The following is a 26567-nucleotide window of genomic DNA, read 5'->3' as shown; positions in this document are numbered from 1 at the left end:
ACAGAAAAGAAAAGGGGAGGAAACCTCTAAGGTGAAGGGAGAGGAACCAAAGCAGCCTGATGTAGACTGAGTCTGCTCAGTGGCCACATAATGCTGAATGACTGGGTGGGGTGGGCAAGGGGGTTGCAATGGAGTATTGTGTAGGAAAGAATGGCTGACAGACTGGGAGAGTGAACAAGAACACTGCACACTGCAGCATTTGGTGCAGTTTCCACTTGAACCCTCCAGCATATTTTATCTGATGAAAGCATCTCTTTTATATTACTATGGAAGCTACCTTGCTGCAGTTTGTCTAGGAAGCAAACAAAGTAGACACAGTACTTCTGTGCAGTCTGATGCCTTGCTCAGCCCACTGACAATACTGCAGAACTTCAAACAGACCATTGCCATAACAACACTTTAGGAGGAAAAAAAACTTGTAGACAACAAAATGGATATATTTTCAAGGTGCTATGCAAATCTAGCTTTTACTCGCTGTGACTGGTTGCTTTTTAATTTATTTTAAACTTATCTAAAATGGCCAAGAGAGTAATTGTAGGCAATACAGTATTATTAAGCAAGAGTGCAAGATTTGCAAAGGCTTGTAAGAAAGGTAACTGCCTCCCCCTCCCCCAGAATAATCACAGCTAGCAAAGGCAAAAGAGTGTTATAAAGAAATCACTGTCTCACTATACTCATTCAAGAAGAAACAGCTGTTAGTCTTAGTTAAGAACAGAGTGTAATTTAGCTATTTATTTTAAACTATGCAGCTAAGCTTAGCCTTTACTAGTTATTAGCCTTTATTCTTCCTGTCACATTTGTACTTCTGTTTCTAGGCCTAAATTCTTAAAGTAGTTGTGATGATTTGTTTCAACATTGTGTTGAAAGGATAGTAGCTGAACTAAAGCCTACCACATGGTATCAAATATCAAGACATAGATGAGGTGTAAGATGTGTAATTGGAATATCTTGATTATTATTTTAACCACGAAACAGTTAAAGCAGGGCGGGGGACACACACCAATATCTTTTATTTGTTTTGAGTGTGTGTGCTTTTGCACTTGGAAGAGTGTGTTGAATTTTTTCCTACATGTAATTTCTGTATGGCAATTCTATATGGCAATTTACATGTTGGAAACACTTATTGTAATGCAATAATTGTACTCCATCAGGTTTTAATACTGTTCTTTGTATTAGCTTTTTAATTCTTGTACATTGCTTTGAGAATTGTGTGGGAATCAACTCATAAATAGAAATAATAATAAGAATGTGGGTGGTGCTGTGGTCTAAACCACTGAGCTGATCAGAAGGTCGGCGGTTTGAAGCCCTGTGACGGGGTGAGCTCCTGTTGTTCGGTCCCAGCTCCTGCCCACCTAGCAGTTCGAAAGCACATCAAAGTGCAAGTAGATAAATACCGTATTTTTCGCTCTATAACACGCACCTGACCATAACACGCACGTAGTTTTTAGAGGAGGAAAATCCGTAGGCATGCCACCCGTAGGCATTTCCTCCATAACACGCACAGACATTTCCCCTTACTTTCTAGGAGGAAAAAAGTGAGTGTTATGGTGCAAAAAATACGGTAAGTACCGCTCCAGCGGGAAGGTAAACGGCGTTTCCATGCACTGCTCTGGTTTCGCCAGAAGCAGCTTACTCATGCTGGCCACATGACCCAGAAAAACTGTCTGCAGACAAACGTTGGCTCCCTCAGCCAGTAAAGCGAGATGAGCGCCGTAACCCCAGAGTTGTTCGCGACTGGACTTAACTGTCGGGTCCTTTACCTTTACCATTAATTTTTTTATAGAAATGCATGGTAACCAGGTGACTAGTGTGCCTGCTCAGTCCAGGTAGATGGGCAACTTCAGGGGACCTGCTGTCCCTTCTTATGGCTATTTATCTTTAAAATGAACTTGAACTGAACAGTTCTTCAAGCAGAGGACTGTCATCTGACAACCCTTCTTTGAGGACTAGAACATCTTCTGTAAAGCAGGACACTTGGCATTCTAGGAACAGGTGAAGACCAAGCATGTCTCTCAGAGATGCACAAGGTTCAGTGGTACTTGGATCGCCCTCCTTTTTCTTGTGGAACTCTCCTTCTGAATGCTTATTCTCCACAGTAAGTCACAGTATGTCTGCTCAGGAGCAAGCCCTATGTATTTCAATGGAACTAACACCAGGTAAGTATGTCTAGGATTGCAAGCTTAATAGACACAGTTGTTCTTTTAGTGCCAAGTTGCCAGGAAGCATTTTTGTGCTAATTTATGACATCCTGGCAATCTGCTGCATTTATTACAATCCCTTCCAACTGGAAGTGCCAAATTGTTACTCTTAAATGGAGAACACAACCTTAAAGGTTTATTTTTCCAGAATGGTTGCAGATATAGTGGTCATCTTAAAAAAATAAAAAATAAAAATAGGTTGTTTTATCTGCAGGCATGAAAGTGAAGTAGTTTACACTGGCTGAGAAGAGATCTATTGCAATTTACTGCTGACCTAAGTGCATTCTTACATTCTTGTAGCAGCTCTTTCGTTCTGTTCTTTGTTATGGCAGATTATGTTCCTCAATGTTAACTTTTAGTTTGTAGAATGAGAAAAAGCATGCAAGTGAGGGGAGCTGTAAGAGTGTTTAAAACAGGGGTCAGCAAACTTTTTCAGCAGGGGGCTGGTCCACTGTCCCTCAGACCTTGTGGGGGGCCGGACTATTTTTTTTTGGGGGGGATGAATGAATTCCTATGCCCCACAAATAACCCAGAGATGCATTTTAAATAAAAGGACACATTCTACTCATGCAAAAACACGCTGATTCCCAGACCATCCATGAGCCGGATTTAGAAGGCAACTAGGCTGGATCCGGCCCCCGGGTCTTAGTTTGCCTACCCATGGTTTAAAAGGATAATAGTCAGAAGAGTGACTTCCAGTGTGTTCAGTAAATTTCAGAGGCTATAATCTTTTGTTCCTGGGTGCATTCAGGGCCAATTAGTACACTTTTGTAAGTTTCCAACTTTGAAAAGAAACTTTTGCTATGAAGAGGCTTTAGGTTGTCAGAAAAACTTGAAAATTGTGGTAACACAAGGTAAAACTCTTGCAGTCCTGCAACCAGCTACCGTATTTGCCTAGTTATTTGTAGTAGGCATGAATCTCTTCCACGTGATCACACAGGAAAACCTTTATAAATTGGATAACTATCCCCCCTTCTTTTTCTTGCATGCCATCTATGTGGCACAAACATGGGTATGTGTGGGTAGACAGACTGACATGAATGTTTGGGCTAGTAACTTCTGTGGGCTCATTTGCAAGACTGAGAGAACAGACTTTGCAGGCCTTCTAAACACAACTGCTAATTATAATTACAGAAAACCAGCAGTCCTACCATTAGGCAGAATGATTGAGGCACAGAAATATAGACACAACACGTAGGCTAATAACTGTTAAAGCATATATAATAGAATAATGATATCATTCAAAAAATAGAAAGAAATCTATTAGAGTTCATATATACAATATAGCAAACTAGTGGCACAGAACATCAAGCCATGTGTTCAAGATAGCCGTGTGATCATGTGACCTGTGTGTCTGCTCATTTTGCTGTATCCGTGCTGCTAACTGTTGATGGAGAACTTCAGAGTCCCTGCTCTCCCTTCTAGTGGTTCTTTATCTCTAAAGTGGATTAGGACTGGAGACATTCATAGATGGAAAGAACCAACAGTCCAGACTAGGGAAGAATGGCAAGCCAAACTGCTGGACTATACTGAAATGGCAAAAACTGACTGGGAGACTCAGGAATCAGGAAGATAACGACTTTTAAAAAGAATGGGGAAAATGCATAACTTACTTAGGAGACCATTGTAAACAAATAAAAACATTAGCTGGACTTTAAAAATAACTTGTAAAGAAACAAAAGACATGGATAATTTAGAGAGATGAAAACTGTGGAGAACGTAATGATATGTAGTCTTAGAAAAATTATTTTAAGGACCCTTGCAAGGGATGGGGGAAGTCATGAGATTCAGAAAATCTCATATATGGATATGTTAAAAAGCTTTTCTTCGTTGTTTTAAATTTGTTCTTGTAAAAACAAAAACAAAAATATTTTGAATAGGAGTGGAGACATTCAGAGGACTGCCCTCTGTAAAGTAGGACACCTGGCAACCCTAGGCACCAGCCAAGGGTTTTCTCTGCCTCTCCTGCCTGCTCCATACTTTTGTTACAGAGGGCAGGGCTGTGTGTTCTCTAAGATAGCTGACTGCATTTAGGTGCAATTGATGATCAGTTTTCAACAGTCTTAAAGTAAGATTCAAATGTCAAACCAGTCAGCTTTTATCAGGGTGGGGGCGGAGGGTGGGTAGCATCTTGTCCTTTGTTTCAGGTAGCAAAATGTCTTCGGAGCTGTTTGCTTGGGGCTCAATACTTCCGTGAAGCTGTTCTTTCAGTGTTGGAATCAATGGGCTTAATTCCAGATACAAGTGAACTGGTAATCAGTGAAGGTTAGTCCATTAGAGTGAATGAGAAACTGCCTCATCACTCTCATTCTGCCCTTATCTGTATGTTGTGTTTTGTTTTTTGTTTTTTACATACAGCCAGTCAGGCTCTGCCTGTCGTTGGCTCTGGGTCTTCCTACTATTGGTCACTCTTTTTTCTATCATACATTCCAGTCTCAGCCCTCACATTCAAAATAGACTCTGGATCTGAATTCTGATGGATGCTGGCCTATTTACACAGTACTTGGTGTGGGGTTTGCAGTACTGTACATTTGTGTGTAGAATTTGATGCTTCCTTTTCAAACTGTAACATTTGCAAACTTACTAACCCTTCGGGCCCCATACAAAATTAGCCAGTTTGAAAAAATGAAAAACCAGCCTACTTGTTAAAGTGAATGTACTTGATTCACACAGGAATAAACAGTAAATTACAAAGACAAGGTAAACAAGGTTCTCTATCTTTCTAATCAGAGCAGCAGAAAAGGAGCATAATGTATACAAATGACATTTTGTAGTGGCTGCAGAAGAGAGTAGAATGTTACCCCTTGTTTCTCAATTCCGAAATACATGTATCAGCATTTAACAGTCCATGTTACAGCTGCATCTCAAGTGCAATCAAAGAAGGAAAAGGGGAGGGGGAAGAATTGTTGCAAGTTGTCTGTCACTCAGGATAGTAGAAATCTTTTGAGATAATTTAATCAGTTGATCCTTCTGGCTCTGTGAGTAGGTCTCCTGGGTATACTCACCTACAAAGAGAAACTAGCAAGCCTAAGAAATCGCTAAGCTGATTTCCCACTGGCATTTGAACTCCAGGTTTTGCGGTGGAATAAATGACAGGTAACTATATTTTATTTCAATTAGGAAACAAAAAGAACATGGTAAAACACAGGTGTATCTGGTCTGGGGTGGTCAAGTGTTGACTGACCATGTCCTTATTTATGACTATATTCCTTTCTCAATTTGTTCTCTATCACAACCAGCATTATTTCTGCTGTCATATACTTGTTAAAGAGATGCAGAGCTCAAAGAGAGTCTTAAAAGGTTCATTAGCCTTTTGAGGACCTAAGGGGTGAATCATCATCTTTTCAGACAAAACAGCTCAGCTTCCATTGAGAATCTAATCTCCTAAACACGTTCTGGAAAGGAATTTCCCCAATATAGAGCATAATACAATACAGGAAAGTTTGTAATTACACTAAGCCATGCGTTTTAAACTTGTAACATTAAATTTTAGTGTTGATGTAATATGTTTTATTAATGCAGCCTGAATATTTATAGCATCAAGGAAAGAGAAGAGAAGGAGACACCACAAGATGTGATGTTCATAATTTTTCTCATGGAAAAGTCAGTATTAATGAATTAGTAACCTCTGTTTTCTTCTCTGGTAAAGTGCCTCTAAGATGGTGCTGGCCATATTTCCTACATGCAGACTTCTTAGGGCAGGGGTACCCAATGTGGTGTCTCCAGATGTTGCTGGACTATAATTCCATTCACCACTTCTTCTTCTTCTTCTTCTTCTTCTTCTTCTTCTTCTTCTTCTTCTTCTTCTTCTTCTCCTCCTCCTCCTCCTCCTCCTCCTCCTCCTCCTCCTCCTTCTCCTTCTCCTTCTCCTTCTCCTTCTTTGGCGATCACTTGTAGCCAAGTAAGATTGTCTTCCATGAACACGGTCTTAACACCAAATCCATAAGTAACTGTGGAGGCCATTTCTGGATCCACACATCCTTCCACAGTGGAGACAACATAGGTTTCCAGACAGGAGTTTTTCATGGTGAGGGTTTGCCATATTGACTAACCCTGTCCTAAGACCTGGAATAGTCCCTCTTGGAATCATGCAACCAATGACACTTTGCATGTGCTTCCCTTCACTGTCACAGGAGGTCAGAGCTGGTATGCTGGGGTAAAAAGGGTGCATATCGTAAAAATCAAAATGTGGCATTTCCACATTGTACCCCAAGTCTACTTGCAACTACTTCATCATTATGCTGACATTGAATTTTTCTGAATGAGATAAAAAAGTTGGAAACAGATTGTATTAACTATGTGTTTTGCTTTGTTTTTAAAAGCTAAATATTAGATAATGGTAACTAGTATATTCAGTTGGATTGTGTGCTTAATATAGAAAACAACATCACTGTATATTCAAATCCTGGAAAGCAGTGTTCTCAGTCTTGGCATCCTTTGGCCATGGGAAAGCTACCAGAAATCATTTCCCCCTGCTGCCAGATCTGTAAGCCTTCCAGAGACAACCATCCTTCTTCCTATGTCCTAACAATTTGTTACTTTGGCTTTTCTTCCCTCCCAGTTAAATCTTGTCAGATTGTTTTACAGTCACATTGTTTACACATTTAATTCTTGAAACTTTCACACACACAAAAGTTTTAGCTGCTGTTAGGGGGTGGCCATGTGACCTGCTTTTAAAAAAAGAACGGTCCTCTGTTTGAAGTGCCTCCATTCCAAGTCCACTTTAAAGATTAAGAACCTTGAAGTTGTCCACCAACAGTTAGCAACACCTGGATGGCAGACTGAGCACACAGGTCACCTGGTCATACTTGGTTCCCCACTATGATGAGATGTATTACATTTCTATTTAAATTATAGTAATTATTGCTAATTTTGCATATATACTTATGAATCACCATATGCATATTTTATCCAAATCTGAGCATTCTGAGTCATAATTCAGCTCTCAATGAATTGTGTATGTTAGGTAGGTTTGTTTGTTTGTTGGTATTTCTGCAAATCATAGGATTCTCCTGAACATGTTGATACCTCCCTCTTGTTTCTTAGTTTCTTAGCCAAGTTTTGGCTCCATTTCTGTCAGCACTCACCACCTGATTTCTGTATTAATGTCACTGACTCTAATTCAGGCTTAGGAAATACTTCTCTCTGCTTTAAGCAAAAGAGTTCACAATGATCACATATGTTCTTTTAAATTTCACTTTCAATAACAGCCTTTAAGTAGAGCAAATTAGTGACTTTGCCTGTGCTTAGTGAAGTCAAATTTCCCAGTGACCTTTGGTAGGAAGAATTAGCCTCCAACTCTGTATGAATGACGTTGTCTAGTTTAATTTGGGAACCCTAATAATTCCACAGGTAGGGTGGTGGAATGGGATTAAAGTGAGACAGATGCTGCAGTGTTCATTTTCAATAAATTAAAGTGAAAAAATATTTTCTCTGGGTTTAGGCCTATATCATTTTTCAATTCCCATTCGAAGTGACTTCCATTTCTAAAATAATGATACTTGCTATTGTTTAGAAAGTTGTCTTGGTAAACTGGTTGATGTATAATCTTATTAAACCTTCTGCAATAGATAGCTTTGGGGGGAAATATTAGATACATATGTGGTATAGAGGTCTATCAATGAAAATGAGGGATGATAACCAAACGATGCCTTAACATGCCTGGGCTCAAACAACACTTTCATGCCCTGCTTGCAAGTTTCAGAGACTTCTGGAGAAATGGATCTTCAGCTATTCATAAAATCATAGGAATATAGGAAGCTGCCTTATGCTGTCAGATCATTGATCCATCTAACTCAGAATTGTTGACACTGACTGGTAGAGGCACTCCATGGTTTCAGATGAGTCTTTCCCAGCTTAATCTGGAGATGATAGGGGTTGAACCTAGAGCCTTATGTTTTTAAAGTATGGGCTTTACCACTGACCCATGGCCCTCTCCCTTGCAGCAGACTCCCATCCAGGTACTGACTTAGTCTGGTCCCAGTGAGCTTCCCAGATTAAATGGGATTGACCTTGTTTAGGGCAGTACAGCCCCCACTAATCCAGAGAAACAATTCTTAAATTTTAAAGATTTCAGTGCTTTGGCTTGAAGACTCTAGTCAGTGAGGAACAAAATACATGTTAGAATCTCCTGCTGTATTAAGTTGCAAAGCAGCAGTGCAATGAAAATACAAAGGTTAGTTAGCCTGTCACCAGCATCTGTGTTAATTTTATATTGGGTTCATCTGCCATCAGGAATTGCCATCAGGAATAAGGAGGAATGAAAGAAAGGTCATGCCTTCCCCTTCCCCCGCCTCTTCATTCAAGCAAACAAACCTGCCTTCACTCTCTGTGATTCCAGACTGTTGCCACTTTTCAATGGCATTCAGTCACGTACCAACAAACTCAGGTTGCATAAATATAATTGTGTGGGTCGCATTGCACAACAAACCTGCTTCCCCGAAAGGCCCCATTCACTTTGGGCTGTGGTCTCACCCACCACCAGTGTGTGGTCCCTCACAGATTACTGTCAATATTGCCCTACACAAAAAAATGAATCTGCACTCCTGGATTAAATGAACAAATAAAGAAATGTGCATTGGCTGTATCCCCTCTCTGCCCTTTGGAAATGTTGACAACCTTGGTGTTCGTGCTTCTTTAGAGCTGTTTTTGATGTCTTTTGTGGTACAAAACTCAGCTGAAATTCAAGCTCGGTTGTATGTCACGACACCTTGTGCACCTCCTGAGCTGTTAAAAGTCTGAACCCCTTAATATAATGTAAACTCATCAGGTGTTCAATCCAGTTCTGAAATTCTAATCTCTGCTCTTTTATGCTTTGTGATTGATTTAGAAAGAGATGCTAATTAACTTTTGTCATAATGTTTATTATATGTGACTGATGCTATTAACCCTACGAGGAATTAAAACGTCCACATTGTCCAAATGTTTTCAAAAGACTTCCATAAACAGTAATTGTGCTCTGTATAATTTATGTATAACTGGCAGATTAACTCTACTCAATCACTGCACTGTGAGCAAATTACCTGCTAATTATACTAGTCTGAACTTCTCTTGTTTTCTAAGTGTACAGCACTTAATGGTGTTCTGTGTCAGTGATCACATTAAACCTTTCTAGTCTTATGAAATGCAAAAAAGTGAGAGGCTTACATTGTCTTTTGGTATTATTCCCTGGAAAACCAAAACAAACCACAACCCCCGCAAATCAGCCAAGCAACAGTCTGTTCCTCCCCACAACACCCCCCCACAAAAACACCCAACACATCACCCTCCTCAAATTGTAACAGGCAGCACTTCCAAATGCTCTCCCTTCCCATCATTCCCCCAGTTCTTCCAGACACCTATCAGGCAGTTCCTCTTCCTTTCCTTAAAAAAAAAAAGAATAAAAAGTCAGTTCAGCTGTGCAAACTGGAAAGCAAAGCACCAGCTCCAAGCGCCCTTCTTCCTTTCCTATTCTAAGAGTGCCTCTGGGTCCAGGTGGAGTTCAGAGGCATTTTGGGGAGAAGACAGTGACTGGAAACTCAAGCTTTTCTCCCAATGGTAAAACTACATATCAGTGAACCATAATAACTCCCCAAATTTGCTACTAATTAGGAAGGACAGGAAGCATGGGGTGGTGGTGACAATGGAGATGTCGGGGGCACCTCTAAACACAACGTTGGTGGCCCCAAGGCTAAATGAATATTCCCAAAAGCCTACCTGCCTTGAAATGTGTCCAGTAAAAATGGTAGGCTTGTTTAGATTGTCTCTAATAAACTCATCCTTTAGCTCAGTTCAATGAAGTGGCTTTTTGTTTCCAAAAACAAAGGAAAGTACAGTAGCCAAAGGCTATTTGTTGTCCCGAAAAAGAAAAGCAAAGGATGAGTTAAATGTCTTATTTCATAGATAACAGAAATTATGTAAAACTTAAGCACAACTGTGTGGGTTTGGTTTTTAATAAAGCATGATATGAGGTTCAGATACTTTCAGAACTGTCCCTAATATCAATGTATTTTTATCTGAAGTAACTATTCAATTATACAAGATGTAAACTGCATTTCATTAAATGCCCTAGAGGAAATTAATCACTGCTGTGTGGCAGGTACCTGGGAAAAATGTGAATGTACAAGATTTGCAATGGTGCTAAGCTGCTCTCATGGTCTCTGTAATGAATTAAACCTCACCAAGATGAAAAACACGTACTAGTTGTATTTTAATTAGTTATCTGCCATAACACTGTGTACAACTAAGTAAGGCAAAAAGATTCTTCCACCACTGCTACACTTCTGCTGTTGTTCTTTTGACTAAAGTACATGGTAGGATGAATGAACTGAGCGATATAAGATGGGACTTAGGAGAAACATGATCAACTTTTGAAATTGAATCAAATGATAAAATTGTGGTTTTAAGTGTGAGATTACATGAAATCAATACAGTGGTACCTCGAGTTAAGTACTTAATTCGTTCCAGAGGTCCGTTCTTAACCTGAAACTGTTCTTAACCTGAAGCACCACTTTAGCTAATGGGGCCTCCTGCTGCTGCCGTGCCGCCGGAGCACGATTTCTGTTCTCATCCTGAAGCAAAGTTCTTAACCCCAGGTACTATTTCTGGGTTAGCGGAGTCTGTAACCTGAAGCGTATGTAACCCGAGGTACCACTGTATATGGAAACTGTGAGCACATGGAGCTTTTATAAGCATTGGCAATTGTAGAAGTGCTGCTCACAAATGATGTGTGTGTGTGTGTGTGTGTGTGAGAGAGAGAGAGAGAGAGAGAGTGTATGAGAGAGATGCCAACTCCAAAACCGTTTTAAGGGGGAAGTCTTGAGATGCAAATATCACTTTCACTTGGAATTTGCTGGTGTGAATTTTGAGGGAAATTTGGTTTAGATTCCATTTTAATGATGCTGCTATTATCAAGAAACATCACTTGGTTGTACAAAGAAACAGTATAATTGCAGCCGTTCTACAAAGCACTTGTCTACACCTACATACTTTGCAGTGTGATCATTGTATATTACATTATATATAATAACTTTTTAGTAAAATGCACAACATTTGTTTGTGTTTTACATGAAAATCCCTGCCAGTGTAATATTTGGGGAGCAGTGGTGATGATAATGGGTTTGAGGAGACCCAGAGGCACACGGGTCAATAAAAAAAAGGTGGACATATCATTCTGGATCTTTGCTCCACCAGCAACGGTGCAGCCATTGTAGAAAAAGTTTAAAATGAAGAAGAAAGAAAACACATTATGTATGACCTGTGTCATTAATGTGGCACTATCATTTTTTTACGCTGCTTAGAGGTCTCATTACAATCAAAGGGCAAATATACCGGTATTTTGTTCAATGAATGTAGGACCTTCCGTAGACCAACCCTAGTAGTGTCATTGTTTGAGAAGCTGTATCATTTTACTAGCAAGAAATGTGGCTTTAAATATTTAGGTGTGTTTCAGTTCACTTCTTTCTGCAGAGCTTTTCAATCCTCCCCAAATGCTCAATTTGAAGTTTATGTTAGCAGCAAGTTTATATAAAAAAATACTGTGCATAATATTTAATTTGCTTGTGGGATTTGTCCGGGGTGCAGTTGTCCAATTACTGCAGGAACCTTTCGCTGTTGTCATTCTCAGTTAAGTATTGTTTGTTTACAATTTTTGTCTAAAATCCCAGCTTGCAGGGCTAGCACAAACCATAATTTGCAAGTTTGGGAGGAATTTCTGTGTGCAAGGGGGAAGATAAGAGAGAATCTTTGAACACATGCCTAATTCCAAGCTCTTCAACATAGTGCCAAATCGTACTAGTTTGCCATCATGTCTGAACTGAGCCAGAGATGTCAGTCAAAGGTCACAGTGGGTCAAGGTATACAGAACTGGAAAACAGTTTGTATTTGATCAAAGACAGAAGAATAGCTAGTGGAGATAACTGAAAATAATTTTTATGCCGTCTGCACAGCTAACAAGGCAAATAATCCTACTGACCAGAATTTGAGAAAGATGTACTAAACTAAAGGAAGATCAGGGAGAAGGAAGTTCCTGTACTTTCAATAAAAGGTTACAAGAATGAATTTTAAAAGAATAAAAGAACAAAGATCTTTGTATTGTGGCTGAAACTTGAAGGACATACTGGAAAGAAATGTTAATAACCTACAGCTATGCACACTTACCTGGGAGTAAGCCTCAGTGAACACTGACTTACATCTGAGTAAACATACATGCATTTATGTTGCAACTGTATAATATTCTATAGATTGAAAGTTGACTGTTATTATGGAAGAAGAGCAATGTGGCTTTGTTCTCAAATAGGTTACCTTGGTGTTCTTGTGAAGACGCTTCTACCATATCAATTTGGGGGGTAGAGACTATGCGATGCATTAAATATAATTATGCATGCCACTTAGACTCCTGGCCATGTCTAGCTCTAGCAGCTGGCATGGCTGGGCATGTGCTGTATGATCCAGACTGGTTCAGCAGCTAACCAAAGTGACAGCATGCAGAGATGTCCCCAGAGGCACTGCAGAGGAGATAGTATTGAAAGACTGACTTGTATATCTTTTTGGAAGAGTCACAGATTACATTATGTGTATTTTATATATATAAAAAAGAACAATACTTCTAGTTTGTGCTGTTAAAATGCCAAGGTGTACAGTTTGGTGAGGTGATTATAATACGGTTGCAACAGACTATCTGATAGGGCAGCATACATACTCTCCAACATTTCTGGTGAAAATAGTGACATCCAGTGCTATTTTTCTAGAAAAAGAGGTGCTGGAACTCACCACGAGCACCTCCCTCATTCTCTTAGAATGGCCATGGTGCCCACCTGAGAGGTTCTGGAACTGAATTCAGGTGAGTTCCGGCCGGAAAAAGGCCATGGGGATGTCCTATTCCATACCCTCCAACATTTCTCTGATGAAAATAGGGATGTTCTAGGGAAAAGCGGGACATTCCAGGATCAAATCAGAAACCAGGATGGCTTGTGTAGATTCGAGACTGTCCCTGGAAAATAGGGTCACTTGGAGAGTCTGAGTGTAACAGCATGAGAACATACAAAGCTTGAGGATGAGCTTACTTATGCTGAATGACCGGATGATCAGCTCGGTGCTATGAATGAAGTAACAACAAATTGTAACTCATTACGAAGACCATTGCTCCTAGATGGGTGCCCCTTATTTAGAAGGCTATGTATAATATTGTTATGAGCTTTTTTGTGGGGGAGAAAAGAAGGCTGTAGGCTTGAGCCCCGCTTCAAATTCCTGGATGCAGCATGGATTCAATTGCTGGAATAGCCAGGCCAGCCTTGTAATGGTCCGTTAAGTAAGTATGGGTCGTTAAGGTAACAAAGGGAGTGGCTCTGTGCCAGAGGAAAAAAACGAGTGGGTCTCCTGCCTTCAACTGTCTGTTTGTTAAAAAGACAAAAGGCCAGATTTTTGGAGAGTTGAGTGATGTGAGCTAGAAGCCAGAAGCAAAACCAGCAGGCTAGAAAGGTAGAGAGAGAGAGAGAGAGAGAGAGAGAGAGAGAGACCTGATTTCTGTTGGAATCCAAGGCTATGGCTATGGGAGAAGCAGGACCTCATCCAGGCTATCACCTCAACACAGGAGGATAGCCTGGCTTATATGTTAACCTTTGCTGGATCCAGGGGTTAGAAGAGTCCCAAATTCATAACACTACCTTGTACTCCCCAGCAACACCAGGAGAGCCACAAGTTTCCTGCCTCTGTATAAGTTTTTGGAAAAAAAACTGAGAGGGGGGGGAAACAACCTTCAAAACATAGTTCTCTAAGCAATTAAACCAGCCAACCTTCTCTCCCCTGGTTGGTTGGAGAATCTAGGAAACAGCAGATGTTTCTGCTCCGCACATTGTATGTGAAGTGCTATTTGCATGTACCCACAGTCACCCACATGCTCTCCCTTAATGTTGAAGCTACCTTGAGACCATAAAATATTTATTTGGCATATATTTAAATAATAACTAAAGGCAGGATTTGGCAAACAAAATTAACCAAGAATCTCACAAAGACACATGGATGTATGATATTTATCTTTTGAATGTTACCATTTATAAATTATGTTCTTTAAGCCCCTGTTTGTTCACATTTATAATTTTCAGATGCTCATTTGCACAAAATCCCTTAAGAAGCTTTTAAACAATTATTGTCTGTAATCTTTATGTTGTTCACTGTATTATCAGATGGATAAAGATAGATTTGATAGACATACTGGGGGAAATTCAATATGTAAATTATGATGACTAGAGCACAGTTAACATTTGTGCTTGAGTGATTCAGAGTAGTAGATAATTCTTCAAGTCTTATGCTGATGCTTCATTAAAAGCTTTGTAAAACATTATGAAAAAACAAAGGGATTGGTCCTACCTGCATTGTTGAGATACTGATTTTTGAAAAGGTTATTCAAAAATTACAGAACTATTACAAGTACCACTGGGAAGAACATGGTCCTTTTAACGGTTATTGAAAAATATAATTACGAAAAGCTATGTGGTTACTCTATATTTCTTTCATTAAAACCAGACGACCTCAAACCTTTAAAGAAGTTTTTATGTAACTAAGATACCTCTATAATTTTTGGTATTTGAAGCTGGGGGAACTGCTGAGGTAAAGTTGGTGGGAGTTAATACATGAAGTTATTGTTGTTCATAACAACATTCCGTATTTTTCGCTATATAAGATGCACCAGACCACAAGACGCACCTAGTTTTTGGAGGAGGAAAACAAGAAAAAAAATATTCTGAATCTCAGAAGCCAGAACAGCAAGAGGGATCACTGCGCAGTGAAAGCAGCAATCCCTCTTGCTGTTCTGGCATCTGAGATAGCTGCGCAGCCTGCATTCACTCCATAAGACGCACACACATTTCCCCTTACTTTTTAGGAGGGAAAAGGGGAGTCTTATAGAGCAAAAAATATGGTAGTTTTTCTTGCGGAGTTGTCTGAATTTTGGACTGCTTTATTCCCACAACATGATTGCAGTTTTTTGTATTTTTGACTAAGAGAGAACAATTAACAAGTCCCCAGTTTATGTACATTCTGTTTCAATGGGTGCTAAGCATAGACCAAGTAGTGACAGTATTTGCATAACTATCCTCCTCTTGTGGTTCATAAACAGGAAAGGTCAATCTTAAAAACAAATTCTGAACATACAGGTGTTCAGCACCCCACTTCCCACCCCCACTCCCCTGCTTCTAGATTTAGATTTTGTGAATAAGTTGTATTGTATATGCATGCAATGGTGTGTGTGTGTGTGTGTGTGTGTGTGTGTGTGTGGTATGTGAATTGTTTGTTATAAGTATTTTCCCAAACTGAAAAGTAAGAAGTTTTTTTAAAAAAAATATTTCACATCACACAATGACATTCACACATGCTGCTTTTGGGAGTTGATTAGCACATTTTGACATATCTTTCCTTTCTCTCCATAGGTCAAAGGATCTAATAAAGGAAGCTATTCTTGACAATGACTTCATGAAGAATCTAGAACTGTCACAGATCCAGGAGATTGTGGATTGTATGTATCCAGTGGAATATGGCAAGGACAGTTGCATTATCAAAGAGGGAGATGTCGGTTCACTGGTATATGTCATGGAAGGTATGTCGTACAGCTGTTTCATTCATATATATATATATATATGTTTTCCCTCTTAGCTGCTTCCAGAGGGACTATCGGTATATTACATGGAACATTCCATAGTGGCTAGAGGAGGCTACTCTTATAAAGCGTTTCCACTCATTGCATGTTGCTTTCATACCCAGTATGGTACTTTAATACTAGAATCCATTTTTAACTATATCAGTAAGTGCAGTGTATCTGCACTTACACCAATTCAGGATTGGGAAATCTGTGGCATTCCAGGTGATTATTGGCCTCAATCTCCTATTATCATTGACCATTGGTCCTGATGGCTGAGGCTGATAGAACTGGAGTTCAACAACACCTGGTGCAAGGGTGGGCAGAATTCATATTTGAGTGATCTTTTTTGTTCTTTGCTCAAACCCTGAGATTTATGAGCCAGAGCCTAGTGCAAAAGACACACACTTAGATGTAAAGAATTCTGAGCCCAGGACTTGTTTTGAGTTCTAGAACTGCCTGGAGCTCATAGTCCACTCCTTGTTACCTTCAAGGATTCTTCATTTCAATGCTATAATTTAGGGTGAGTGGGGAAACACGTCTTGTTACTGCTGTTCTTAAATAACTACAACTAAGAACTCCTTGTCTATTTCAAACTACCCAGAGACCTTGCAGTAGATCCATATCTGCCCACTCCTGGTCATTAGGGCTACAGGTAACCCACCCTGATTACAGTGCATTGTTTTGAACAATACCGCTGAAGTGAGAGTGTTGCAAATCTAGTCTCTTTCACTTTGAGTGAGAAACCATGTGGTGGTGTGTGGTACCCTGCTGCTATACAGAGGTTGTGAACACACTTATCTGCAGATTGGGTGCAGGGCTAGAGTACATATTGAGTGAATGGATTGGACTACACTGGGCAGAATCCAGTGCAGATTTTTGTTGATACAGACACAACCTGAGGATTGCTTCCTAATATAACAGTTTAGAACACTGCTATATTGTGCATATTCAGCTGAGTGAAAGGCACACACATTGCAGAACTACTTAGGAAATTTCACTATGCGTATTATCTAGATGTATATTTTAATCACGTTTGCATGATGTTTTCAGATCTGGGGATGATTCACAGTTTCTGTGAAATTCTAAACTGGAAAGCGGACTTAATACTTTGATCATACCCTAGGGTTGTCATATTTCAAAAAGTAAAAACCAGGACACCCCAAGCTTTTTTTTTCCTTAAAAAAATAATGCCGAAATAATGCGATTGATTTGCCTAAGATCCAGGACAAAGTGCCGCCTTTCAGAAATCCCCCTCGGACCTCAATTCCACGTTTGAAATCCTGGTAATGTCTGGGAAAATCCAGGCATATGGCAGTCCTATCATACCCTATCATCTCTTTAACTATTTGGTTACATGTGGAATCCTGTTGTCATCTTTGTACACAACATAAGAAGGTAGTGACTGTAGTTTTAGACTGTCAAAAAACTAGAAGTTTGAAGACCTGTATTTGAAAACTTGAAATGACCTGTTGTCATTACTACATATACCGTATTTTTCGTCCTATAGGGCACACCGGCCCATAGGACGCACCTCGTTTTTTTGGGGGGGGGGAATGAAAAAAAATTATTTCCCCCCCAGCCGCGGCTGCCGCCCCAAGCCTTGCGCACACCTGCCCGAAGCACGGGGCACACTCCGGAGGGCTCCCTGTGCTTTGGGCTGCAGGCTGCCTCCCCAAGCCTTGCGCGCCCGGCGGGAGGTCCCGCCGGGCGCGCAAGGCTTGCGGACACCCGCCCGAAGCACAGGGCACCCTCCAGAGGGTGCCCCGTGCTTCGGGCTGCAGGCTGCTGCCCGCAAGCCTTGTGAGCCCATGGGAACTCCCGCCGGGCTTGCAAGGCTTGCGGATAGCTTCCTGAAGCCCGGAGAGCGAGAGGGGTCGGTGCGCACCGATGCCTCTCGCTCTCCAGGCTTCAGCGAAAGCCTGCATTCGCCCCATAGGACGCACACACATTTCCCCTTCATTTTTGGAGGGGAAAAAGTGTGTCCTATGGGGTGAAAAATACGGTAGATCATTCATTTTAGGAGATCAGAAAAGTGAAAAATTATCACTTAGTGCAGTGTTTTTAATACTAAGATTGCTGATTATAAAGTACCTTGATAGCTTCATGAATTATACGTATCACTTAATTGCAAAATATTGTTCTTATCCTTAATTTGTATTACATGATGTAAGAAGTTTTATCATGTTGCTACAGCACTGTCAGATGTTCTGAAAGGAGGAACTGAAGAGCTTTACAGTCTCAAGGGCCCAAGATAGGTTTAATAATCTATCTGTTTCCTGTATAACAATTTAATTTCAGAGAGTATGACAGGCTTCTGAGAACTGACTGAGTTTTCTCCTTGTGTTTTCAACACCTTTGAAAAACAGCTGGTGGTGCAGTTGTTGGCACTGCATTTATACATGTTTTATCTGTCATTATCAAAGGGCCTAATTTGGCAGATTTTTGTTCATATTTGTGGGGGGTTTTGCACCAGTAAACAACCCAGGGAAATTGATACATTTTCTGGTCACAACCTAATACCATGGATTTCCAAGATATTTAAGGCTGCTTGGTAGGGGTTGGATTGTAGAGTTTTTACGGGGCTCAGTGCATCTCCTATAAGTCTCTAGCTTTCTGGTTTGGTGTGAAAAAAATGGACCTATTATTACAATATTGTGTAGTATATTGATTTTCTGGGTAAAATGATCCAGCCCTGATTGAAGCATTTTTAGTTAAATGTTTTCAATGACAGAAATTTAAGCACATACTTACCTGTTGAAATCTATGGAACAATGTTTAACTTTGCCTGTGTCAATCATGCCCTTCCTTGTTTTGGTTGCTTAAATAAATAAAAGGAGCCTCAAAGTTACAAATTATGCTTTGAAATGTAATTTTATTCCAAAACCTTAATGCTACTCTTAAATCACTTTTTTAAAAAAGCTGCTGTCGTAAGTTTGTTTTCCTATCCTTTTAAGGCTAAGCCCTTTTGTCGAAGAGCAGTTTTGTTTTTCTTTCAGCTTTGGGAATGCATGCTTGACTAGAACAATGTTGTGCATTATGAATTGGTGACTGAGAGAGGTCCCTGAACTTGGTAGCTCAATCCTAACTATGTCTACTCAGATTTAAGTCCTATCAAATTAAATAGGGTTTACTCCCAGGTAAGTGTGGTGGTTATGATTGCAATTTTTCCATACTGTGTGGGAAGCAGTACTAACAAATTTTATGTTGCAGTTTCATATAGGAAGCAATAACTTCAAAATTTCCATTGGCATAATATATGAGAACAAAAAAATACATTACCAGGAAATAATGGCGTTTCTCAAAATGTTAGTATTATATTGGTATTTAAGTGACACTGGCAGAGGAGAACTTCAGGTTCAATTAAGAGTGCTTAATCCTCCCACTACAAAAGTCTCCAGGACATTTTTATTACCTTCCCTCATCCTGGCAGTCTCTGAGACTAAAAATAAGCACAGCTAGGGGGGAAATGGTCTCAGGGATGGGACTTTTGCAGAGAAGAATCAGTGGGTGCTGGAGGGTTATGCACCTCTTCCTCCCACCTAGTGATTCTCCCCTGCAAGTGTTGCCCTCAGTTCGTGTTATACTTTTGGGAACACTTATCACTTGACACAATTATGCAGCATCATCCTAGGTGAAATAGCAACTACTTTATTTTGTAAATGAGCTGCTTCCAGCATCTGGATGTGTTAAAATGCATGGGCATGGGCACATCTTAATTTTATGTGAAACGGAAGTACTTTTCAAAATGAAATTCTCGTATTATTTATTTATTAAAAAATACTTGTGTAGCACTGTATCATAAAAAATATCAAAGCAATTTACAACAATATCAACATATAATAAAAACAATGTAAATGCTTAAAGTCAAGAGCCATCAGCTATTATGAAAAGAGGATTGCATAATTTTCTCCATAGGACTGGTGGCACAGAAGTGCTTTCAGCAGGTGTTGTTAAAAGCTGAAACAGAAGGCACCAGCTGAATCTCTAGTGGCAGAGCATTCCACAAGACTAGGCCAATGACACTAAAGACTTGGGTTCTTGTTGTCTGATGAGCTTTCCAACTCCAGAGCTAGCCAATGACATATATTGATGACTGAGTTGGGATATAAGGGTTTTGGCTGTTCCTAAGGTACAGGGCTTCGTAAATTAATACAGATGGACCATGATTGGTCTAGAGTGAGATAAACCAGGAGCCTGGTTTTGAATGATGTAATGTTAAGCCAATCCATGGCTTACCTCACAGTTGTGCAGTAGTGGCAAGAGGGCAGAAGGAGTAAAGCAGCTGCTATCTTATCTCTGGAAATCTACAAAGCTTCCTATTCACACTAAGCCATGGTTTGGCAGACTGGGTCAATATATAGATATAAATGGGGTCCAATTTCTACAGAGCTCTTGCAATAAATAGAGAACCTTAAAAAGGTTGAGAATTAGTGCTAACCTGGATTGTAAGAATTCATGTGCCACAGTACTATTGGCTCCCATAGAGTTGTAAGGTCCCTGCAACGTCAGCTAGCTGTTACTGGGAAGTGCAGCCCAGTCTGTTGATGGTCACCAGATGTGATAATGCAGAGAATGCTTCCAGGCTTCTGGAATTTATCTGGCTTAACCAGTCTAGGTGTATCTGCGTACTGAAAATGAAATTATAAAGAAATTAAACAAAGTAATGGATAATGGCAACTAGAGTGATGTGATGGTAGCAAGATCAAATGCTTGTTTTCACTGGTAATATACATTTTCACTAGAGCTTACTGATTCATGACTACCTGCAGAATATACTGCTTATTCTGTACTCATTTACCACACAGAGGAGCATATATTTAATTAGTTGACATATTTTGTGTTTCAACATTTATGTGGAACCTTAGAAATACTTCCAGAAGTGTCTCCCTTCTACCTGCACTACATCTGGTAGAAAACACAATTTTTGTTCTTTAAGCTTCATGAAATGTTGAGCTCCATAATTCCAGGGTCTTCCTGGGTCAACCGTTAGCAGTGATCCAAAGTGGACCAGCCTCCCATACCTTCCTCTTTCCTTATTTTCCTGCACAACACATATCAGCATCAGACCTCAAATTATTTTTAAGAAACAATTATTCAGAGGGGGCCAATCTGCTTTTCAACTGCAATAGAAATTGGTGCATAGATGAACGTTCTCCTTTCTGCAGCCCCTAATGAATTTTCTTCAAACAGTTTTAGAAATCTGTATGCAGTTTGCAGCATATGTAAACTCTAATTGCTGCTGTGGAGTTTACAAAACCCAAAGGTGCAGCTTACAGACATTCTAAGCTCTGCATGCTAAAATGTTTATGATGTCCACAATTGCATCTCTAGTGCAATAATTCCAGTATATAGAGTAAAGACTGAAGTGTACACTAGATACATTGCCTGTAAAATTATACGGGTAGAACTTGGATGTTTTATGGAATATTATAAAGGGAACAAAAGCGCATCAACTCTAGTTCTCTTCTGCAAAGTGGGGCAATCAAGCAGGCCTCCTCCCCAACAATATCTAGCAACAATTTGCCAGTGATTAAGCTCTGTGAGGATTCTGGACTAGACGGTTCACTGGTCTGATCCAGCAGACTTTTCTTATCTTCTTAGGAATCTTGTGTTATCCTTGTTTCTTCACTTGCAGTAACATGTTCTACTGCTTTACTAAATGATTTACTTTACTTTTCTGTGAACAATGGTGCAAGGGATGGTTATGCATCCAAGAGAACACACTGAGTGGAATTCACTGTTGCGTTATGATGTATTTTCAGTGTGTGCAAGCACTGGCGGAGGAAAGAGGGGGCAGGGGGAGCACATTGCCCCTGGCAGCGCAATCTCAGTGGGGTTCCATCTTGGCTGCTTCCCTGCCCGTGCTGGGTGCCCCACCCCCGCAGATGGCGCGCCCCACCCCCAGGACACGCGCCAGCCCCGCCTCCGCCTGCTCTCTGCCCGCCCCCCCCGGTGCCGGAGCATGAAGGTCCGCCACTGTGTGCAAGCATTTCAGCTTACTAGACAGAACTATTCCCCCTCTACTCCCTCTGTATGTGGGCAGGGGGAACGTGGGGGAGGAGAGGGTGATTGTTCTTTGCAGGGCTTTTGCTGATGGAGCTCATTAGGTGAATTCCACCCATTATGTTTAAAAGGGAAATTAGTTACATAGAGGTATTACATTGTATTACTTATATTGCATAACTACCAATATTTTTCTTTATTGTTATTGTCTATGCCCATGAGTGTTTGCAATTTCAAGACATAATTTTGGTTTTGATGATTGTGTTATTAGCTTGTCTGAATTTTCCTAAACCCACTTGATTTTTAGCAGTGTTTTGTTATTACACTTTTGGTCATGTTTCTGCATGAGAGATTAGTTGTATAACACCATGCAAAAAAACAATATCATAAACAGGATGTGTTTGTTGTGGTTATACATTCCCCATAAGAGCACTCAGTGAAGAAGCATGGCATTTATTAGCATGAATTCCGGCAAACAATTTCCCCTCAACCTGTCAACGATTTTTCCCCCAATCGTCTTCTGACCTCCCACTTCTCATTGGTGATTATGATACACATTAGTATTTTTATGATGCCTAGCATGTGCTAAGTCTTTTAAAAACCAGGACTGGAAAAAAGAGAGAAAAGTCTGAAAGGTTATGCAAACCTGCACTTTCTCCCTAATAAGGATGACTGTCACTGGAATGGTATGAAATAGCCATGCATAACCTAGTCATGGTCATTGGATGCACTAACAGAGCAGTGTCAGAGCAGCCATCAATAACAGCAACCATGCTTCTATAAGGGTTGTGCTGTTTGTGCATGAAATGAGATAGCACATGCTCCATTTGTACTTCGCTTATTGTTATCATTGCAGGCTTCCCCCCACTTACGCAGGGCTTACATTCCAGGCCCCTGCATGATAAGTGCAATCACATAAAGTGGGGAGCACCCCACTTTATAAGGAGGGAATGTGAGGAGGAGAGAGATAGAGAGGGTGCACAACATGACTCCAGAGTAAGAAGACTTGGAAACTGGCAACTCTCCCAGTGTGCGGAGAGGCAGTGGTGGAGGGCAGGGGGAGTGAGGTGGACCAGGCAAGTGTCAGGGGGATGAGGTTGGGCTAGGCAGGTTGACCTTCTGCCCCCCCTCCACTTCCCCCCCAAGCCCAAGCATGAGCAAAGTCAGGGAGAGAGAGAGAGTTGGTGCCTCATTCCCAAGCGGGGGATCGGGGTGCTCTGCATGTGTGCAGGCTCCACCCCAAAGCACACTGGCTGCAACATGCCACAGACGGGCATGGAGTGCCGCCCAGATGGGGCGCCAGGCAGAGGCAGGTGGACAGTCTCAGGAGGGTGAATGTGCTGCCCTGGCCAGAAGGCAGGCGAGTGAACAAGCAGGTGGTCAGAAGGCAAGCTGAGGCACCTCTCCCTCTGTGCGCCAGGAGGGCTCCGGCTACTTTAAGACTTGGCAGTTTTGAAAGTGCTGTAGCCCTTCCCTTGCTTGGTCAGCAGCTCTGAGCGACTTCCAAGCAGGAGGGAAAGCCAGCCTATTTATTTATTAATTTTGCAGAGACTTGGATGCACCTAAGGGGGTGGGGAGGGTGATGCTTGTATTACATTTCTATCCCATGTATCCCCCATGGAGCTCAAGGTCATGTACTGTCCTATGTATACCCAGCTTCCAGTGAAATCTCTCTGCTTCTCTGCCACTGATGGCAACGATAGTCAGGGTTCCCATAGGGTCACTACCCGCCTAAGTGCACATCATGGGTGGACCAGGGTACATACCTTCACTTCAGTGACATCGCCATTTAGTTCCCATTGCAAGAAATTAGATTTATTTCTACGAAGTTGAAAGTTCAGGATAGCGAAGACTTTGCAGTTGTGGGATGGTTGGTTTTCATTTCTGTGCACCTGCTTTAAGGCATCAGCTGAGGCTGTCACACCCCATGAACCTGAGCAATACCTGGAGGTAACTTAGCAACCATGTCCTAGAGCGAATAAAGTGTTGGAAGATTTGTGTGTGTGGTGTGAGTAAATGTTCTCTGGAGACTGCTTGAAAGCATCAGGCTAATTCTCCATGACCTCTCACAACTCCTAAATTCTGCTAGAATGCTGAAGCTGACACAGAAAAGGGAGAAGTGAAAGAAAGGAGACTTTTAAAGTTGAGGAGCAAACAAAGCAAAATTGGGCTGGACACGTATAGTACAGTCGCCAGGGCCAAAGCCAATTATCCTTTTTCCAATTATACTTGGCCCAAAACATTGTTACAGTGTTCCAACAGTGTTTCAAAGAAATGTAGTTATGTTTACTGTAAAGTCCATGAAATAAATTTCTGTGTGATATTCAAAACCACGCTTCCTGCCATTGATGCCACAAGGCAATAATTTTTGGTTGGTTTTCTTGTGGCCTTCCAGCTGTTGTTGGGTTCCAGCTCCCATTATTCCCAGCAAGCATAGCCAATGGTCAGGGAGTGCTGGGAGATGTAGTCCAATAACAGCTTGAAGGCCACACTTTCCCCACCTGAGCCAGTATCTTTGCTTAGTTTAGATAAAGAATAAACAGCTGAAGCTTAGAGCTCAGTTATACTTCATTTTGTTATCTTAATGCAAAGCAGTAGTTCACTGTTCTGCTTTCTTTGTGTGCCTCCTTTTGCTAAACATGTTCAGCTTTCTTCAGTCATTATTTTTAATTAAACTATTCACAAAGGTCATTATGAAGAGATGGTGCGGCATTTTAATACCGCCAAGGCTGCACTAGGTTAACAGCTATCAGATGTGTGGGTGTTGCTTCTTCCTAATGAGGATCAATGTGTTATTTCACATTTTGGAAGTAGAAATCTTTATCCTATTGCGCTTCTTCCAAAGGTGTCTACATTAGTGTGCCATATTTAACAACTGAATCATCATGATTCCACCACAACAATATAATTGATCACTTAAATGATAGCCCTACTATAAGCTTTTTAATGAATGCCAATATAAATAAATTTACAGTTTTATAATATTATTTCACAAGAACTGCAGTTTCATGAAATATGAGGGCAAGTAATTAATAATATTTTATTTTAGAGCTGGATGCTCATAGGAAGAGATCAAATTTTGATTTAAAGCAAATCAGATCCCTATATTGAAAATACATAAACTAGAGGTGTTTGCATTACTTCACAAAATGCTAGAACAAATAAATGAGGATAGACTAGTTGAAATTCCATATTATGTTGAGCTATGTGACCTTTTTAAAAATAAAAGACCCCAAAAAACTAGTCTGGGCAGACTGTGAAGTGGAGCAGGGAAAGGACCGGCAGGGCTCAACATCTTCTCTGGTTGTCTTTCAGTTCGTAATCACCTTCCTCACAAATAATTTTCACTCACTGAAGTAGGATCAGGGTCAGCAAGGGTAGATAATGGATTTTGTTTATTTACTTTATTTAAATATTTATTAATCCTGCTCTTCAGTCAGAAAAAGTCCTCAAGGTGCTTTACAGATCACAAAAAGGAGGCAGCCCTTGACATTGGGCTTCTAATCTAAAAAGGCATGACACAAAAAGGAAAATGGGTTGAGAAGGAATGTAAGGAAACTCCTGTGCACATTCTTAGTTGCAAATTCTTCTAATGAGCAGCTTGGGTGAAAACGTTCAGAGAATAGGAAGCAAAAGTTGCTTGTTTTTTAGGGGCTCCAACAGAGTATCCTTTCTCTTTCCTCTTCTGTAGCCTGATGTGATGGCTACTGCCAAGTGACTGCTGATAGAGGGAGGAGCCTGGCTCCCAAATTTACTTCGGAACAGGGAAATGGAATCTTGTAATTAATAGCAACAAACTTAATGCTGATGTTGATAGGATTGTTTTCTCTGTCCGCATTGCAGAAACTGCGTGCATAATCTATGTGCATAATCTGCACATAGTTCAGCTCAAATTTTGTTTAGTAGATAGGACACCAGAGACGAAGCAGAGTGTTTCATAAAATAGCAATGTGTTGCTGCTGCATATCAACACAGATGATATGGCACAGATCATATGACACAAACTGACATAGAAATAATTTGGAATTTCAGATGTACAGTGGTACCTCGGGTTACATAAGCTTCAGGTTACAGACACTTAAGGTTACAGACTCCGCTAACCCGGAAATAGCACCTTGGGTTAAGAACTTTGCTTCAGATAAGAACAGAAATCGTGCTCCGGCGGCTTGGCGGCAGCTGGAGGCCCCATTAGCTAAAGTGGTGCTTAATTAAGTACTTAACCCGAGGTACCACTGTACCCTCCATTCTGCAGCACTGATTGGAAGTGAAGGTATTTAGCTCAGGGAAAGTCTTTGCAAATACTGAAATGACAGTTACATGATCATTTACAACATAGGTGGACAACCCACAACCCACCCAGGATTTCCCAGTGCCCTATTAGTCTGCTAAACAGGGAGTATAATTTACATTGGTAGGAAGGTGTGCATGAATAACTTTCCCCATGCACCTTCCTGCCCATCATAGTCACTCTTCCCTCCTTACCAAACAGCTGTTAGTCAGGCTATGGGAAGCATAACTGCCAGCAGCAATCATCTGGTGAAAGATGGGATCACTGTTTGTTGTGCCCCTCTATCTGATTCCCAGCTGATGAGTATTGCGAATTCCCACACTTGCATGCCAACGAACGTATTTTTCCGACTATAAGACGCCCCCATGTATAAGAATGTATAAGACGCCACCTATTTTGGGGGACTCAGATATAAGAAAATGGGGGGAGATGTATTCATGTATAAGACGCCCCCTAATTTTTGACT

General features: G+C 40.7%; 1 protein-coding gene across 5 annotated transcripts in view; it reads left to right on the top strand.

Moving 5' to 3' along the window:
* Positions 1-26567, top strand: part of PRKG1 (protein kinase cGMP-dependent 1) — a 583893-nt gene that overhangs the window by 104740 nt on the left and 452586 nt on the right. For all 5 annotated transcript variants that reach the window (XM_053388611.1, XM_053388609.1, XM_053388608.1 and 2 more), the window contains one exon: positions 15602-15768. In XM_053388611.1, coding sequence (XP_053244586.1) covers positions 15602-15768 — 167 coding nt within the window. The remainder of the gene's footprint in view (positions 1-15601; positions 15769-26567) is intronic.

This window comes from Podarcis raffonei, chromosome 5 (genome assembly GCF_027172205.1).
Source record: "Podarcis raffonei isolate rPodRaf1 chromosome 5, rPodRaf1.pri, whole genome shotgun sequence".
NCBI classification, from domain to species: Eukaryota; Metazoa; Chordata; class Lepidosauria; order Squamata; family Lacertidae; genus Podarcis; species Podarcis raffonei.
This window is presented reverse-complemented; position numbering and strand designations above follow the sequence as displayed.